This window comes from Barbus barbus, assembly GCF_936440315.1.
Source record: "Barbus barbus genome assembly, chromosome: 39".
Lineage (NCBI taxonomy): Eukaryota > Metazoa > Chordata > Actinopteri > Cypriniformes > Cyprinidae > Barbus > Barbus barbus.
In genome coordinates this window covers 13,748,660-13,768,924 of record NC_136717.1, presented here as the reverse complement: position 1 = coordinate 13,768,924, position 20,265 = coordinate 13,748,660, and the positions used below count along the sequence as shown (strand labels likewise).

The window sequence follows — 20,265 nt, the reverse complement described above, 5'->3', positions numbered from 1 at the left end:
CTATTTCTGCAGGGAAGACAGGGGGTATGGCATCTTCGGCTTTAAACCAGATGTCAACATTTCCCCTGCAGTCCCCTCACACACACACATACAGTGGGAGTGAGGATGACTCATTGAGCTGCTGACATAACTCCTCCCCCTCCACATCCTTGTGAGTGCTCCTAAAACGGCTGACACCACCACGCAGCTGGAAATAGCTCGCCATGGCGCAAAAATAAGCCTCCATCTGGCCAAGGGAGTGAGAGGGGGGGAAATGAATGAGGAAAAGAAATTAGGCATGGCACATGAAGTCACGTTTCTCTCAAAGGGATAGCTCACCCAGTCAAAAAAGGCGTGATAACGTCGAAACACCACTGGTTCAATATAGTAAACAAATGCCATATTTTTGAAATTTGAATGCAAACAAAAGCGAAAAACATCTTAAATTGTGTCTGTACTATCCATAGTTCTGTAGTATAACTTCAAATTACATGGAAAATATCACATGGAATATGTTAAGAACAAAACCGGTGAGTAGGGGTCTGCATTCCTGCAGCTCTCACGCGGGAACCGTGGCGGGACCCGACCAGATTTCTTGCGACGCGGGATTAAATTCCCGAATAAAACGCGGTAGCTGTCAGTAACTCTGGTGTAATTTGAATGGGAGTGGGCGGTCTAACAATATCCCGTTTCCGAGGTCCTTTCAGAACAGCATATCTGTGCTTTATTCTTATTGACCACCAGAACAGCCTGCACTCAGGACTGTTATGCACGCTGCACGCATGAACCAGTGCTTTCTGCGTCACGCATTTTATTTGCGAGGTCTGTGCACAGCATGTGCATAATGGTCCTCAGAGCAGATTGTACCGGTGGTGAATATACGGCCCCCAGACAGAACAGGCAGGTTGTGAATAGTGACAGAGTGTGGATGCGCTGTCCTTGAAGGATGTTCAACTCGGTTGTGTTTATATTTTGCTTAGCCTATAAATTTAAATGACAGATGTCGTATTTTTTTTTCCTCTGCTACACTTTTCCTATTGTGTTAACAGCAAAATGTTAAATGAATGTATTATTTTGGCAAGACGAATAAAAATAGCTAAGAGGCTATTTTTGTACAACCTACAATTTTTTTTCTCTGCGACACTTTCCTATTGTGTTGTAAAATGTTAAACTGATTGTATCCTGACAAGACGAATAAAAATAAATACAATTTTTGTACAACATTTTAATTTTTTTTGTGACACTTTTTACCTACTGTGTTGGCAGCTAAATGTTAAAAAAAATTGTCTTAAGTTAACATTGCTGTCAATAAATTCAAGACTCTTGACAAGACGAATAAAATAAATACAATTTTGTGCAGACTACACTTATTTTTAGCCCCTCTCGATTTCTTTCAGTAGCAGAAATTGTGTGATATTCTGGAAACGGAATCTAAATTCAGCGGGAACGATCGGGTCGGGAAGAAATTTATTCTAAGCGGACAGTGGGTGAACAAAGTGAATATATAGCGGGAGGTTGCAGGACTAAAAAAAAATAAAAAAAATAGTCCCGCGCAGATCTCTAACGGTAAGTGCCATCCTTCCTTTCAATACTTGCATTTTTCTAGATTATTGACTGATTTCGAAAACTCAACTAACCATTCTGGATATCTAGTATTAGTGCAAATCAGTCATTTATCTGTCATAAGGTCAAATCTACATCAACCAATCAGAGATGTTGCTGAATCTCAATTGTTTTGATTGGTTAATATCATGTATCGTGCTCTGCCACCCATGGTAAATATCCCATTTTATTTATCAAAAAAAAAAAAAAAAAAAAGGTTCCCTTAAGCAGAGACTATATGACCCTGCCATGCCATCACTAATAATAATAATAATAAAGCAATTAAGTAGCCACAGGAAAGAAAAACGGGGGTCCCAGCATTAAGCGACAGGAGCGAGAGAGAGAGAAACACAGGGCAGCAGCTGCCAGAGTTCATCTTCGTGTTGGTCAACACATCTGGCCTTAAACCCCCCTCAAAGTCCTCACAGCAAGAGAGAAAGAGAGAGAGAACAGTACAGACAAACACACACAGATCCCCGAGCTGAGGTCAGGTTTGTCTCTTTGAGTTGAAGTGTTTGTACGGCATGGCGTGGGGACAACAGTTTCACGCCCTACTATGAACTGAAGAGAGAGTGTTTAAAAATCAGGATGAGAAAGAGCATGAGAAACAGATGGCTGGAAAGAAGGTAGAACTGTCACACCGTGACACCAGACACGATGTGATAAAGCGACAAGCAATAGAAGATCTTTCATGTTTATGCAAGTTTTTGTCCTAACCAAGCGAAAAGCAACAGGACATTTTGTCAGTCATTTCATTTCCATTTATGTCGCATTGGCTGGGTGGCCTTGTGTATACTGTATATTACACATCAAATTTATTCTGATTGACCGTTAGATGCTTGCACACTAGAGGCGGCACTGATGGAGCATTTGATGGATGAGAATGTGTAAGAGCCGGGGTCATTTCAAAACCAAATGGCAATACTGCAAACTAAAATTTTAAACACAAATAGACCTGGGTGTTTTGTTTATAGTTCACAGAATGCAGCATTTCGTCCCTTGTTTAAAAAAAATCAAAATAAAAAAATCTATAAATTTTTCTGCTTTATAACATTTTGTTAAGACATGACGTAAAGATAAAGGTACACAGAAAATTTGCATAAAAGTGGGTAACATTATGATGGAAAAATCTAAAACACTAAGTATGAACTACAGGTGTGGTCACATTTATTGCATATGCAATTTCGCTAATGAGACCTCAATTTTAAGGGTGCGTTTAGTGTAACATTACCACTTAACTGCATACTGGCATACTGTGAACCTTTAAACTCTTAATTTTTTCTCTGTATGTGTGCGTGAATCAGACAGAGTGCTCACAATGTGCATGTGCACAAATATAAAGCCATTACCGAGAACCATTTTGATAAAATGCAATCAAAAGAGTGACTGAAAAAAAATGTTTGCAGCTGTTCCGAAACCATTGTACAGCTGTTGTTTGAATATACGCAGTTTAAATTAATTACGATACTAATTTAAAAGTTGCTGTGTGCTGAACTACTGCAGACATGCTGGCCAGAATTGATCAGCTTGATGAAAAGATTAACAGAGATCTTGTTAGTTATGTAGCATTGTGTCAAGGTTAATGTAGCATTAGATTAAGAAGAAAAATATAGGTAGCCTCCCCTTTTCGACTGCGAAGGAACAGCTCTTGAATGACTATCGACACATTTGCAAAGGGTCATTGTGTTTAGTGGAGTGAATAAAACAAGCATTACAGATTTCAACTTTTCATTTCAACTCTTAGGATGATTTCTCAAACTACATTAACTGTTTTCTAGAATTTAATAAAAATAATCATTAACCTGATCTGCATCAGGTCCCTTAGAACCAAGGAGATGGAACAGACACTATTAATAATGTTTAATTGTTTGGTTCTCAGCTGACTTTTATCCAGACCATAGAAGCACAGAGTCAGAGGTCAGATTTGTCATGACAGCATCTTTATTGATGAAACCTCACATTCAAGGGCAGACTGACCTCAATGGCTGTAATACATTAATATAGGCACAACTTTGCACATCCCTCTCTCTCTTTCACCCTCGTCAAAGAGCGCAGCCGAGCAGGGAAAACATGCTGAAAGAACATCTGGTGCAGAGATGCACTACAGAAGATACAGTCGGTAAACTGAACAGGAGTGCAGGTTTCAAAAGAGGAAGTACCTCCAGCACATCAATACCTCTACAACATGGCTGTGCCCGGAAAAACGCTGCCGGCGCAGCATATAAAAGGCAGAAGGCACCATCCGAATCCTTTCTACTAAGATGCCTTTATCTGGTTGGTTTTTAAAGGCAGCATAAATGTATACTCGGCAGCCTATAGTAAAACAGCATCTGATGCAGCACTTAAAAGAAGAGTGAATTTACACCCATTAAAAAAAAAGAAATTATAAGATTTAATTTATACAGAGAACAAAAAAAAAACATTATATTCACTAAATATGTACTTAAGCTCACATGATTTAGTTTTAGATCTTTAAATATGATGTTATTGCATTGTGAAAGCTGGTCTGAAACTAGTTTTATTATGAATCTCTAGTTAAGTCACCGATTGACTGTGGAGTGAGGCAGCTGCCATAGGTGTTAGATATGCATGCAACCAAACACTGCCGGATGGTCACCATGGTATTATGATAACTACATCACACTGCTTGATACACAAGCTCCCTGCCATCTGATCTACCTTCTGCAGCACGAAAAGACTGTAATAAAATGGGATTTACAGTTTTCTGAGGAAAATATAAGAGGTGCTTTGCCACAATGCAAGAGTGTCATGGGTGGTTGCCAAGTCATTGTTATGAAGCAGTTGGTTAGAGGTAGCCTTAATGAGATAGTTCATCCACAAATGAAAACGCTGTCAATTTAGTCACCCTCATGTCATTCCAAACCCCCAAAAATGAATTATATCATTAAAAGGATTATATTTTGAAGAATGTTGGAAACCAAACCAGTGTTTTTGTTTGTACTGGCAAAAACAGACATTTCTCAGAATATCTTCTTTTATAGTCAGAGTTTTGTAACAACAGGAAGGTGAGTGAGTGGAAATTTTCATTTATGGGTGAACTTAGGGCTGTGCTATTAATCGAAAAACAGTTTTGATTTAAATTTTGGCCTCCAACGATTATGAAGATACAATAGAGATAAAACGATTATTGCGCCCCATTCCGCCCCCTTTCCAGCGGTGTGCTTCCATTCCTCCATAAAAGCCCAATTTCACGTGCAAATTAGTAAAATCGTGTAACGTTAACGTGACTTTTACAAAATGGGATGTGCTTAATTTTTATTGAAGTGTGTTAGATTCTTGTTTTTAACATCCTCAGGAAGATGTCTGTGCCTGCGTTCAGAGACGGAACAGAAGACGGACATCATGTAAAGTCAACTTTAGGTCAAGCCGCGTGCCTAAATACACGCAAAAATGTGTCAAAACACGGCGCTTACTGATCATTCATGTAAACCTTTGTCAGCCATGTAATAAATGAACAAACACTTGAGAATGAAAATACATGTATAACAGTAAATAGGATCTGTGCAGCTTGTGACAGCAGGCTATATTCCTACTGCGACTTTGTGCTTAATATTAATCAAACAACAAAAGACAAATTCAAAACTCACACACTGCTTGAGTGAAATACTTTTGTAGCTTTAATAAGAAACAAAAAGTGTAATTCTTACTCAGACTATGCTGTTTTATTTTACATTTGATTATTCATTCCTATTAACTGAATACTCCAGACTTGCATAAAAAAAATCCTTTAAGCACAATTTGTTTCATTTGTATCTTTTTATTCTATTGCATTTGTCCTTTTGGCTTTTTTTATTACTGACAGTTTAATTATTTTCAAAAATTGAGGACTTTTTTGTTTGTTACTAAAATCAGTTACCCTAATACTCTGCTGTGGTATTGAGAATTGTGACATTTCTCTAGTCTCTAAAATGTAGATGTCATAGCAACCTTATTTACAGAAAATATATATTTAATACAGCCTATATCAATCTTTAAATAAATCACTCATATAAAGTTTTGGTCATATGGCACATTCATAATCGTGTTAAATAATCGTGATTAAAATATTGCCCAAAATAAACGTGTATAATTTTTTTGCATAATCGAGCAGCCCTAGGTTTACTACACATTTAAGTAAAACAGTAATGATACAACTTGCCTGAAATGCTGAAAACTGAACAAAGAAACAGTCTGAAATGGCTATAACATAAATCTCATTAAAAATGCTTGCCAAAAAAGATTCTAAGAATACAAAAGATCAGTTTCCTGTCTCTTTGTCAAAATCAAGCTTTCAGGTTTATCTTTAAAGAAAAATCAACTAGTCAAAACACTTAAAAAAAAAAAAAAAAAATCATTTTTTAAAAGCTCTTCGGTTCGTCTCATGCCTCCGAAGCACGTATGGGATCTAAATACATCCGTAATCTTTATTGTTTTATAATCATCTCTGATCTGATTAAAGCCATCTTTAAGCTGCCAGGATAGAAACACGCTGTGATCTGAATGCTCGCCGCAGCCCGGTATCCATAGATACAGACCCACAGCTCCGCATTCCAGCTCTCTGTTTACATGTGCATGACAAATTGCGACTCACTGAAAAGCCTCCTTTAAAAATGATCACAAACTTCATTAAAGATTTGGAACATATTGCTGTATCTATCAAAAGTTCAAGAACACGAAACTATTTTCCAGCAAAAATGTGCATGCAACTGCAGTGTTCTGTTATTTAAAGCCCTCCTTAATAAACTACGTCTAATTTGCTAAATAATCACTGAAGCTAATTTTTTTTCTAAGATGCTGAATCATTGCGTCTTATTACAGGAGGTCAGGGGTCAAGAAGAGGGAGGCTAATTGCAGTGAGATTCACACTCCAATTTTAACTGCTTTTAGTTTAACATACAGCTTTGACACACACACACTTAGCTAGACAAAGCACCCATTACACATCAACTCTCATTAAAAGCCTTAATGGGCATGAATAAGAATGGACAAGCACATTTCTGAGCGTTTGAAAACTGCAAAAATGTGTGTGCGCATACACAGTCCTGCAAAATGATGCCTCCATATTAATTTGTTAACATCTAGCAAATCAAAAGTGAGCATTTGAGAATTGCTTTGGATTGAGTGGATGCGTATGACATTAATAGATGAGGAAGAGAGATTCGGCGAGAGCGTGTGCTCATTACGGGAGTAGATCTATAGGGCTTTTGGCTGCAGTGCAGCACTGGTGTGTCAGAGCGTGTGGAGGGGAGGGGGCGCCGGTGGTCTTCTGTCTCTAGCTCCCCCTGGTGTCCACTAAACACACTGCTCTGAGATCAGAGCGTGAAAGATGCATGAAGGGAGGAGATTGGCGCTTTTAAGAGATGGAGGGGAGAGAAAACCTTCACATCAGCACTTTGCAAACAGTGTAACAGACAGCCGGCACCCTGTGGATTCAGCAATGGCCTTAGTGACAGGGATATCCAAGGACAGACATGCATTAACTCGTACCTCGCCTTCAAGCCTCGGAGGCCTGATGCTGGACAGGTGGATGGTCTTATACTCCCCAGAGTTCAGCTTCACCACGATGGCATCTGCATTCACGACTTGCATCACCTGTACAGAAGAGGGCAAAAAGAAAATTCAGTAATGCAGAGAAAGACAGAAAGGTCAACTAGTTAGCAAAGAATTCTGGCATAATGTACTTGCAACAGGTTTGACATTATGATATTTGGTTATTAAACAATCAAGAACCAATGACATTTGATACTATACTGACATCCAAATTCCACAGATGAATCCATGTTTGAATATTGCATTGTCCATAACTATGATTTTTGTCCAAACATGACAGACATAGTGAACTGTTGTTTTAAAGGAGACCTATTATGCCCCTTTTTACAATATGTAATATAAGTCTCAGCTGTCCCCAGAATGTCTGTGAATTTTCAGGTCAAAATATCCCACAGATCATTTATTATACCACTTTGAAAATGCTAAATTTGAGTGGAAGCAAGTCTCATTAAATGCAAATGAGCTGTTGCTCCCCACTCCCTTTCCAGAATAGGGCTGTGCCTTTACAGATTTTACCTCAGATACTCTGCTTAAAACATCTGTTTGGTTTTGATTATCATGTCTATCATGCTGAAATCATGCGTTTTAAAGCATATTACTTTAAACTTCTTTTATATAGTTTTCTGAGCACGCACATCCGAAGCACACGCACAGAAAGTGTCTGTCACACTAAACTAAGGGTGGGTTGCACCAATAAGGATTAAGCTTAAATCTAGATTAAATCAAGGTTTAAAGGGGTCATATGAAGCTTTTTTAAAGAAAATTGTGTATTTGATGTAACAATGTGTTCAAAAAACACACTATTTTTCAAATACTGTACATTATTGTAGGTCCTCTATGCCCCGCCCCTCTCAAACGCATCGTTTTCTACAAAGTCCCTCCTTCCGACAAGTACAGTGTGCTCTGATTGGCCAACTGGCACAGTGCATTGTGATTGGCCGAACACCACAAGCACTCGTCAGAAATGTAACGCCCCTTTCCATAATCGTGAGCTTTAACTTTCAAAATAAATGTAAAGACAGTTAATGATGTCCTTAGTTTTACCATCAGTTCAAGCCCAAAAGGGGAACAGAGTTGCGTGACAGACAGTGATGCTCGCATGCGTTTGCAGTACACAAGCCGCGGTTGTGTGACCGTGTCTCCCTCTGTCTCACACGCGAGCACACACACACACGACGCACAAAACTCCACATTTGAGCAGTCAATAGCAAATACTTAAAACATACAGTCGCTGATTCAGAAACGCCAGATTGTCATAGCAAAATCAGAATTGCCTCCTCTCCTAGGTTCACGAAACTGTCGTTTATAAAATGTGTTGATAACATCTGGGTTGTGCTGTTCTGTTGTAAGTAATCTTAATGATTCCTAATGCATCTACTTTCGGAAGGTCAAATAAAGTGCTTTTGCGTTCGCCTAGAAACACGCAGCGTCTCCCTGTCATGCTTCATCAACACTACTGCGGTTACTGAAACCACGCCTTCTTTCTTTGCTTGAACATTTGGGTGGCATTACGCAAATATTTTCACACGATGACATAGACGTGGGGGCGTGTTTAAATGAGCCGTTTTAGGTGGCCGTGGTCGAGTCTTAACTTTGATAAAGAATATCTCTTTGGTTTGGAGACTTTAGTCTTTGCAACTTCAGGGATCTTATCTATGCACAAACAGCTTGTAACACTCCAAAGAGAAAGGAAAACATGACCCCTTTAAACCTCGTTTAAAAATAAGCAGGTTTACATTTAAACCATCCATTTTGATCCTGGATTTATTTTATATTTAAAATAGATTAACTTTAATCCTGTTGCTCCATAACTTTAAACTCAGATTTAACTCTCAATTAGGGATTAACTTTAAATTTACAGGTGAGGAGGTTTAAATAAAATAAAGTGCACCTAGTTACAACGTGACTGATTGAAAAAAAGACAGAAACAGAGGGTGTGTCGTCAGGTCTCAGAGAGGTGTTTATTATAAATAAAAATAAAAATTAAAGTGCATTGAGCCGGCAGATTGTGAGGGTCGTGGCAGCCCATAGTAAACTTGCGCCTGCTATCGAGCCCAGGATGTGAATCTGTCTCTTATCTCGGTGCATCTTGGCGCACGACAAAGAAAAGACAGGATCGTTTCTCAGGGCCGCTCCATACACGTGCCGGACGGTGATCAAACGGACAGTGTGGCGCTGTCACGAGCGGAGGTAGTCACTCTGTGAATCATGCGAGTTATTTTCTATCATCTCGGTTGTTTTGTCATAAGCTATACTCCATTAATTGATAAATATATTTACAAGATTATTAAAACCGTGTGCACTGCCTCAAAGGTTTTCATTGCTTGCTTGATCAGCCTTTTGATTTCCTGTCTCTCTACGTAGCGGTTTATAAAGACGGCGCACCTTTTACAAGTTTATTTCCTTTATCGACAAAAGCAACTTATATCAGAGACAGGGGATAAGGAATATTAACATTGTTGCTGTTTGATTAAGTTACATGACGAATCCATCATGGCGGAGAAAATTAATCATAAATGGAGGTTTTAATCGCAAATTAGAATTCTAATCCCCGATTTGTTAATCTAAGTTTAAAATTAAGTGGTGCAACAACTCGATTTAAAATGAAACCCAGATCAACAAATCCTTGAAATCTAAGCAGCTAATTTTCACAAGCATGCAGAGAAAGGCTTACCAAAAAAAAAAAAAAAAAAACACTTTACTGGGTTGTTCTTTTTCATGTTTCCAAGCACCAGGGACCCGATTATAGCACTTATGGAAAAAGTCCGATTTTAATGATGTGTCACCTTTAAGGCCAAAAAAAGAAGCTTGTTCCACAAGAAAATAACACCATGCACGTTTGGAACCACAAAAGGTTTTCAATTAGACAAGTATTTTACCGAAAATTTCGGTAAAAAATGTTTTTACCGAAAAGTAGTATTTTTTCTTTACTAAAGAGCAATACTAAATATACAAGAGAAAATAAGACAGGTCTCTTTAAAAGAACAAGTAATTTGTTTCCTTTTTAGAAAAAGGAAAATTTTTATTGCTGAAATTGCATGTATTAACTGTGAAAACTAAACCCATTTAGTGCAGTTAATTGCTCTCTGCATACTGATGTGTGTGTGTAATCCTTTAAAGGAGCATGTAGTTGCAAACACAGTGCTCTGTATGCAGTTACAGTAAATGGTAGGGATGCACCGAAATGAAAATGCTTGGTCGAAAACCAAAACCAAAAATGCTTTGTAATTTTAATTTAATTTTATTAAATAATACAAAGTAATTTTGTAAGACTTTTTAATTTAACTAAATTTTAAATGGCACGGAATTTAAAAAACAAGCCAATAAAATAATCACTTTTATTTAAAGAAAATTTGGACAGAAAATATAATATTAAATATCAGTGTATTATTTTTATTTAGTTCTATGCGACAGAATCAGACATAACTGTTGTTGTTTTTGACTAATTATGCAAATAATGTATAGTCCTGCAAACGTTTTTTCCTTTCTCAAAATGCGGTACCATGTTCACACAATGTACCCACCCTTCAACTGGCTGAAACAAACACTTTTTTTACACGCAACATATTTTAGGTGTTATATTTATAGCTATGATTAAAGAAAATCATAATTATAAAGTTGTTTTATTTGCTCTCACCTGATGTTTTATTGTTATTTATTCGTAAAATAGCCTTGTGAAATGTTTTCTTTTTCCTCGGAAATTCTGTGTTGTGTATCTGGTTCTCAAATGAAGGCATAAAACATTAATTTCATTTATCTTTATATTATTGAAAATTAAACTTTTTGGCAAACAAAGGGGATTTACTATTAGAATTAAAACATGGAAATGTGTGATTCCTTAAAAAATAAAGTTTTCATAATTTTAGTAGTGGTAGTATGTACATTCTGCTGAACAAATATATTTCTGCTGTAATGTCTTCCAATTAAACCAGACCTTTATTTTGACGGGTTGAAGTGAATACCTTTAAATTTCTCTGTGTATATAACATGACGCTAGTTTTACTCAAATGAAACGGTAAAACACTCTCAGAGCAGTTCTGGAGATGTTGTTTGTGTGTTTATGTCCTCACTGAGACGGCAGACCCTGAAATCACGGCGAGCATCACGCGCACTTCAGTGTGTGTGTGTGTGTGTGTGTGTGTGAGTGTGCGTGTGGTAAAGGAAAACGCACGTCTCTGCCATTCATTCATACTGAGATATGATCACGTAATAGGAGTTAATGCTCATCAGATCACGTAAAGCAGTGGGAAATTAATAGAAATGATGATTATGTGTAAAGAAATGTAAAGTAAACATGTATAAAAATATAAAACCCTGGCAAAGCTATTATTATTGGTGCATGTGAGCAGAGCGTAGCGGAAGCAGATCAGTGAAGGAGATTTAACCAGTACAGCTGTACTACAGCATTCCACAGCACAGTAGCGCTACTGCAAGCAAGAAAAAGTATACTACATAGAAATTCCTTAGAATAACGGTGCGGTGCGGCATTTATTCTCGGAGGCCGAAAATTCAGTGCATCCCTAGGAATGGACTAAACGATTCTTCAAAGCACATAATTTGCCTCGATTTTTTGTATTCGAATTACTCGAACATAGGGCTGAAACGATTCCTCATCTTTCAAATCAAAAACTCATGCAACTAGTGCCAATGGTACCAAACACACTGCAAAAACTGAATTGACAGACACTTAATGACGGCCCGACAATTAGCTTGTGTCGGCCTTGAAAGTAACTGTTTGAAAGTCAATACTGAAAAAAATACTGAAAAAAAATTGTAGCATTTTAAATCCAGCCCACATATATAGTAATCAAAGCACTGCGTTTGTAACATGTACCACATTCAACAAATTGTAAGAATTCTTCACACTCAAACTGCCTGCAGTGATCAATGCTCCCATTTTAACTTTTTTATAAAGACTATGTATTCAGCCTGTTTTTTCACTGAATAGTTGTCAGTCACCCCAATATTCAAGATTGTTGTCGAGAGAGTGCGTTGAGTAGGTGTTAGAAAGAGAACGAGAGGTGGCGAGAGACTCACTTGTTGCCAGAGAAACATTACTGTTCCCCGCCACGAGTCATGCTACAAAAGCAAACAGCTGCAAACAAAACACTTCTCCCACACTCCGTTCTCAAAAGAACAACCCTCCTCTCTCTGATTCTCTCATCCTACCACCATTACCTCACCATTTCACTCATATAAGACAATGAAAGTGAGCCGAAGGGGAACACAAAGGATCTGAGATAAAGAGAGGGTGGGAACGGTCCATCATTTTGTTTAGACGAAAAGGAAGAGGAAGAGGATTAAATTGAGCATTTAAAAGTGTGCCAAAGCATTTGTTTAGTAACTGATCTGCTAAAAAAAGACATTAAATAAATAACCTACATGGGCATGGCCTCTTCTTTTTTTTTTTGGGGGGGGGGGGGGTTGGGGGGGGGGGGGGGATACAACTGCTCGTCCGTACAAAAGTTGCCTCCATGATTTTGGGGTGTTGTGAGTGGTTGCAAAGCCTTTGCAATTCAGTCTTGAGCAACTTTATGTAGTTACTAGTTACAAGTCATTGATAAATCACAATTTTGGCCAAATGCACAACTAACTAACTAAAGAACCGTTTTCAGGATTATAGAATCAGAATATATATTCTTGATGATAGCTTGCATCTATGGGATCTATCTATGGGCTTTTTCATTGTATGATCACTTAGAAAAGTACAGAAAGAAAAGACAAGCAATGTGAAGAGACTCCTGAGGTTAAAACTGGCATGTGCCACCTTTGACATGCAGGTTTTGTGACAGAATCATATTACATTAGATCTAAGAGGACTCGCCAGACCATGCGTTACATGTGCGGACCGCATCCGTTGCGTACAGGGTGGTATCCGCACAAGACGACAAATGTCACAAAAGCTCTGACGTTTAGAACCATGTCTGAGTATATCATATCCATGTCATCTTTTATGATCATCAACTCCAAGTTATTTAATAGAGGAGCCAGTGATGTGGAAGATGACTGGCGTTTGTGCGGGTCTGGGTAATGGATCAGATATAATCAGACCTGAACAGGCAGAGGAATGCCTCAAAAATGCATGCATTATCTGATCTGAACAAATGAAGACAAAATTAGTCTTCAGAGGGATATGAGCAGGAAAGAAGGATGATATGAGCAGAGTTACATCACAGACTGACAAATTGTCTGGCTTTGAACTAAATCTTCAGAGTGGAAATTAAACCGATCACTTGCAAAAACATTCTGCTGAATGCTCGGCAGTGATGCAGCAGAGAATGTCATGGTATATGTAGGTGTGTGTGCGCTTGTGTTCCTAAAAGCATGCAGTCCCAAATCAACAAGGTCATCTGAGCAAATCGGTGGTTTTATTTTTCTGTGTGGTAGTAGCGGAGCAGAACTGTGAACCGTTAGGAGAACATTTTGCCGTTTCATTAGCAGTCACACATGCAAGGCGCTTCACCGCAAGCTGCCAACAGGGATCTACAGCCCAGATCCATGACTCACTCTGGTACTGCAGCCCATTGAACATGACAGGGAGCTACTGCCACCTACAGACCGTGACTAGCACTACATCAAAAGGACACCAAGAAGTCAGGAAACATTTAAAAAACTTGTACCAAATATTTGAATGTACATTTTGATATCTGCCTCTCTGTTCTGTGGCTTTTCCTAAAACATTAAAAAAACAGTGGTAATACCATGGTAATAAGTAGTATGAAACTTCTGATACAGACTACTGAATGCTTTTCAATTTTAATGACAGTTTTCTTTAAAAAAAAAAAAAAAGCAATTTTTTACCAGTGATGGCAAAGCTGAATTTTCAGCAGCATTTCACCACATGATTGTGTGTCATGATGCTTCAGAAATCATTCTAATATTCTAATGTTATTATAAAAAAACAGTTATGCGGCTCAATATAATTCTTGGAAACAGTGATACATTTTTATCAGGTTTCATTAATATATAGAAAGTTAAAAAGAACAGCATTTATTTGAACTATAAATCTTGTGCAACATTATACATGTCTGTACTCACTTTTGATCAATTTATTGCATCCTTGCCAAATACAAGTATTACTTAAAAAAAATAAAAAAATCATCCTGAGGAATAAAAAGCTTTTGAACGGTAGTGCATGTACCATGCTATTTACATTGGAACTCTAAATCTTTATGTAAAAATTGTAATTTCTGTAGATAGATCTACTTACAGATCGTTTATAGTTTCCAAATCATCTTTAAATTAAACTTAAACTAAATTTAACTAAGCAAAAAACAAGAAAAAAAGAGATTCACTTTGCACACAGGAAATGCAAACCAATGAAAACCTCTAGAACTGTATTCCAGGACACAGAAACAGCTTACAAATACTTGCCATTCTGCCTTTGTCAGTAGCTTTTTCTGTTGAGTCTCTCTCTCTCGCACACACACACACACACTTACTTAAACACACACGCGCACAATTTCAAAGTATATCTTCTTTCTCTCCCTGCTCAGAGAGATCTGAGGCAAGCTAAAGCTCATATAAATGTTTTATTCTTCACTTCTGGTATTTTCTGACTCAAGCAAAAAACACACTTTTGTGTCTGCGGATTTTGAAACTAATTCTGTAAGCAGATTGCAGTGCAACACCTTTACATAACCAAAGGCCAAACATGAATATTTTAAAGGTCTTGAAGTTCAGTGAAACAACCTTACTTTAAGGAGAATGAAGAAACTTTCTGCAAAAGCACAGTTGCTGACTTAGGAGAGAGCACACAGTGTCAACATGTCAATTAAGACCAGACGGCAGCGGTTTAAACAAAGTTAACAAGCCTTACTGATGTGGTCATATCAGCACAGCCACTGCAAAAAAGTAACCCAACACATTCTTCTTAAATCTTAAAGTCAACGTGAAATAGCATTCATAGACCATAATGTAATGCATTTCTAACTGAAACACACAAAAAAGATTTTATCCATGGTTAGCAATATTTTACTTTACTTAAAATAATGCATACATACAGTAACATACAGGGGAAGTCGTGGCCTAATGATTAGAGAGTCGGACTCGTAATCGAAAGGTTGCGGGTTCGAGTCCCCGGCCGGCAGGGATTGTAGGTGGGGGGAGTGAATGTCCAGCGCTCTCTCCACCCTCAATACCACGACTGAGGTGCCCTTGAGCAAGACACCGAACCCCCAACTGCTCCCCGGGCGCTGCAGCATGGCTGCCCACTGCTCCGGGTGTGTGTTCACGGTGTGTGTGTGTGTGTGTGCATTTGTTCACTACTCACTGCTGTGTGTGTGCACTTGGATGGGTTAAACGCAGAGCACCAATTTCGAGTATGGGTCACCATACTTGACAATACATCACGACTTTACTTTTTACTTTAGCTTACCATTATTTGTTGCCACCTGCATGACATAGTTGTCACTTAAAAAGCAAAGTCATTTCAGAAGCAGAGTAAAAGTTTTTTTTGTTTGTTTTTTTTCTATTAAATAACGTAAATATTTGTGCACATTAATCAGAACCACTACCATTCAAATGTTTGGTATCAGCAAGAATTTAAGTCATTTCAGAAAGAAGTTTTCTTTTTAAATCAACACTTATTCAGCTAGGATGCATTCAATTGTTCAAAAAGCAATAGTAAAAGGTATTAACAATTTCAAAAAAATCTGAAGAAATTAAAATAAATGCTGTTCTTTTTAACTTTCTATTTATCAAATAATCATGAAATAGTCACAGTTTCCACAAATATTAAGCAGCATAACTTTTTTCAATACTAATAAATGTAACAAATGTTTACTGACCTCTAAACCAGCGTATTAGAATGATTTCCGAAGGACTAGAGTAATAGCTGATAAAAATTCATCTTTGCCATCATACGTTTATTTTATAATATTATTTGTATTTTATAATATAATAATATATACAGTGCCCTCCAGAAGTATTGGAACAGTAAAGACAAAATTGCTCTGTTGGCTGTGGAGTCAAGACATTTGCAAATATGATTAAAAGATGAATATGAGACAAAACTACAGAATGTCATATTTTATTATTAGTCGTTTCAACACATACATGTTTTACCAAATAAAAAGAACAGCACTTTTAGAGTTCATCCCACTCATTGATGTGAGCATAAGTATTGGAACAGTTGAACATAAGGCAGATATAAAAGATTAAAAGCTATTATTTAGTTGCAGATCCCTTGTGCACAATCACAGCAGTGAGTCTGTGACCCATAGACATCACCAGACTCTTGGTCTCATCCTTTGAAATACTTTTCCCAGCCTTTAATGCAGCCAATTCCAATTGTTGCTTGTTTTGGGGAGTTTCTGCCTTTACTCTTCAGCTGGTGAAATTCATGTTCAATCGGATTTAAATCTGGAGATTGACTTGGGCAATCTAAGACTTTCCATTTCCTTGCCCTTATAAATTCCTTCACTGAACTGGCAGGGTGTTTTGGGTCATTGACCTGATGCAATATGAAGCACTTCCCAATGAATCTGGTGGCATTTTCTTGAATATTGGTAGGCAAGATGGTTTTGTACCCTTCCAAATTCATTCTGCTACTGTCATCATACATTAAGTCATCAGTAAAGTTGAGCGGGCCTGTTCCAGAGACAGCCATGCATGCCCATGCCATGACACCACCTCCACCATGCTTTACAGATGAGGCTGTATACTTGGGATCATTTGCAGTTCCCTTTTTTTCTCCACATTTTTGCTTTCCCATCACTTAGATAAAGGTTCATCTTTGTCTCATCGGTCCATAAACACAGTTCCAAAACTCTTCTGGCTCACCTTTGTGCTTTTTTGCAAACTCTAATCTTGCCTTTCTATTTTTGGTGCTGGTCAGAGGTTTGCATCTTGCTGTGTAGCATCTGTAATTCTGTGTCAAAGTCTCCTGAGGACAGTAGATTGTCAGAGCATCACCCCAGCTTTCTGGAAGTTGTTGGTGATTTTACAGACATGTCTTTTAGGGTTCATTTTCACAGCTTTTATGATTTGTCTGTCATCAGCTACTGTTGTTTTCTCAGCCTATCAGGTCATTGTTGGTCGCTGGTGGTTTCCAAACTCTTTATTTCTCCATGCCCTTTGTTTTTGCTATAGCTCTAATTGACTTCCTCTTTTCTTTTAGCATCCAAATTGCTTGCTTTTCTCTCAAAGTCAGCTCCCTCATCTTCATCCTGGTTTGTGTGTGTCATCGTCGAATGCAAGATTCAGAACACAGAAGTAAAGGATATAACTGATACGACACATTCCCTGCTTTTAATATCTGAATAATTAATGTAACAGGACACAACTGATCACTTAGAAAGACCTGTGAGGGAACTGTTCCAATACTTATGCTCACATCAGATAGAGGGATGAAACTCTAAAAGTGCTGAACTTCTTAGCTGCTAAAACATGTGTGTTGAATCTAGGGCTGCAACAACTAATCGATAAAATCGATTATTATCGATTATGAAAATCATCGACAACGATTCTCATGATCGATTAATCGGGTCTGCCCACAGTGCACGTCCAACTTCAGCTGGTTAGTCAAATTACGGCACTGAATAATGCATTTCTATGGACAAAATGCATCTAAAAATAGTGGAGGAAACAGAATGAGATTCTGCCGGAGAAGCACGTGATCCAAGCTGCCCAAAACATGATAATTCTTTATTTTAAGCTTTAAGTTAATGCATAAGAGTAATGGCTTGCCCTGTCAGGCGCTTTGACAGATGCGTGTGTGTCCTCAGCGCAAAAACGTTCAGTTTACGGTCATATCCTTATCTATAAATGCCACAAATTCACGCGATCATTTCCATTTTTGCATAAAGGTCCGTCCTGACAGTCTGTGTTAAGTTTAAAATACCGAATGAGCGCCGGCGCGGCGGGCGCGCGCACGCGCGTCAGACGGACAGAACACAGTAGAGAGGGAGACAATTAATAGGCTTTTCAGCGCAAACATATCCATTGTGCTGAATTATCTGTTGTTGAAAGTTAATTTAAGGTTTAAAATAAATTAAAATATTTTATGAGAGTAGGAACTTTAAAGGGATAACAGCGTGTAATTGTCTGTCTGAATATAAACATGAGACGCTCCATAACGGCCTTTTACAGGATAAAGAAATGACGAGGTGACTGTGATCAAAGTAGTTCCTGCAGAACATTACTCTTACCTGTTGGTTAACACTGAGTTTGTGTTTTTATTCCTCTTTATTATTATCTTTATTATTTTAATTTTTAATAGAGGTTTAAACTATATTCAATTTTTACAATGCTTAACAAATTTATGTAAGTTTAACAATGTGTTTATGTAAGGTTTGTGCCACTGCTGCTCTAAAGTAACAGTATTGGTGATAACCAAAATAATTTTTCGGCTTTCTGTACTGGTTAGTACTCCAATATGTGTAAGCTCTTTAGTAACAGTAGTAGGCTATTTTTAATGCTATAATATCATTATTGCTGTTATCTATGAAAGAAAACCAGAGCACTTATTTTTTCTTGTATTTTTTATTTGAGTATTTATTTTTCGCGATACCCAATTGCAGTCAAAAAGTACATAAACAATACCAGCAAGAATGCAAGCTGTTATGAGGACATTTTTTATTATTATGTCCAATAAATGACAATAACATTTTTAAATTTAAACAAATTTTTGACAAATTTCTAAAATATGTTTTCTCTTTATTATGCTAAGTGGTCTAATAAATTAAGCACTGTATGTTTTCATAGCATTCAGTTGTCACGTTTGTTTGAAGGACATTGGGCAGAATGTGGAATAGTGTTTTTTTTGGTCAATATTTTTTTAATCCGATTAATCGAAAGAATAATCGCCAACTAATCGATTATCAAAATAATCGTTAGTTGCAGCCCTAGTTGAATCACCCAGTAATAAAATGTGACATTCTGTAGTTTTGTCTCATATTCATCTTTTAATCATATTTGTAAATGTCTTGACTCCACAGCCAACAGAGCAATTTTGACTTTACTGTTCCAATACTTTTTGAGGGCCCTGTATAATAAAATATATTTTTATTTTATAATATTATGCAATGCTACTGTTTTTATTTAATTTATCAAAGTCTTGGTGAGCATATAAGATTTATTTTCGTTGATCGTGTTAATTACATTGCTGTCTATGGGAGGGTCAGAGAGCTATCAGAATGCATCAAAAATATCTTAAATTGTGTTCCGAAGACGAACGAAGCTTTTTTACGGGTTTGGAACGCCATGGGGGTAAATGATTGATGACAATTTTCATTTTGGGGTGGAGTAACCCTTTAACTGTTTTTTAACATGCGAGAAAAGCAAATAACCCTTAAAAGGTATCGTTGTCTTATTCTTTCCTCGTGCATTCTAGGTCAGGGATGCAAAAGCAGATATTCAGCGGTAATTTAGCAAGGGGAATGCTGAAGGCTGCAGCTGAACAGAAGCGCTGAGGCGGCCCAAGGCTGACTTTACAGAGTATGCAAAATGAAATGAAACACCTGAGACCTGAAAGACCTGCCTCGCTGACAGACACAATAGAGAACAAGGCGTCAGGGAGACGAGTACGTCAACCGCAGTCAGCACTTTAAGAGACAGTGGTGCTCAAATATTCTTCAGAAGCCTCCGTTATGAAGGAGTTTGAAGAGAAGACAGAGTGGAAACGGTCATTTGTTATCATGTTGGGACTCAGCTGGTGAAATGTCATGCTTTGCTGGTCTGGAAGCGTCGACCTAAACTCTGCAGACTTCTCATGTTATTTTTAGATGTTCTAAGTGAAAAAAGCCTAATGTCTAAAGATCAAAGGTTTGGCTGGAGGGCTCAAGAGCTGAGTTTAGATCAACAGGTTTTGACCTTTAGTGAGAAACATCAGAAGCACTTTTGAAGAGTTCAGAACTGCAACACCATCTATATAAGAAATTAGTGGTGTGACGGTTCAGATTTCTGACGGCTTGTTTTGTGGGTCAATAGCAAGAACAAAGAATAAATAAAAATGTAGGTTAAAACGTACCAAGATCTTACATTGTTCTTCCTTGCATTCATGTTGGTTTCATTTGGATTTGAAGCACAAATCCTTTCAAATTCATGACTCAAAAATGTCATGTGATGAAGCTATTAAGTAAAATGTAATATTTTTTTCTTTTCTTAAAACCTGAATTATCAATGTCATTTAAT

General features: G+C 37.6%; 1 protein-coding gene across 1 annotated transcript in view; it reads right to left on the bottom strand.

The window, feature by feature from the left end:
* The window catches only part of LOC306858201 (staphylococcal nuclease domain-containing protein 1), a 189,156-nt gene that overhangs the window by 151,926 nt on the left and 16,965 nt on the right, over positions 1-20,265 (bottom strand). The window contains exon 10 of the mRNA XM_079398624.1: positions 7,069-7,173. Coding sequence (XP_079254750.1) covers positions 7,069-7,173 — 105 coding nt within the window. The remainder of the gene's footprint in view (positions 1-7,068; positions 7,174-20,265) is intronic.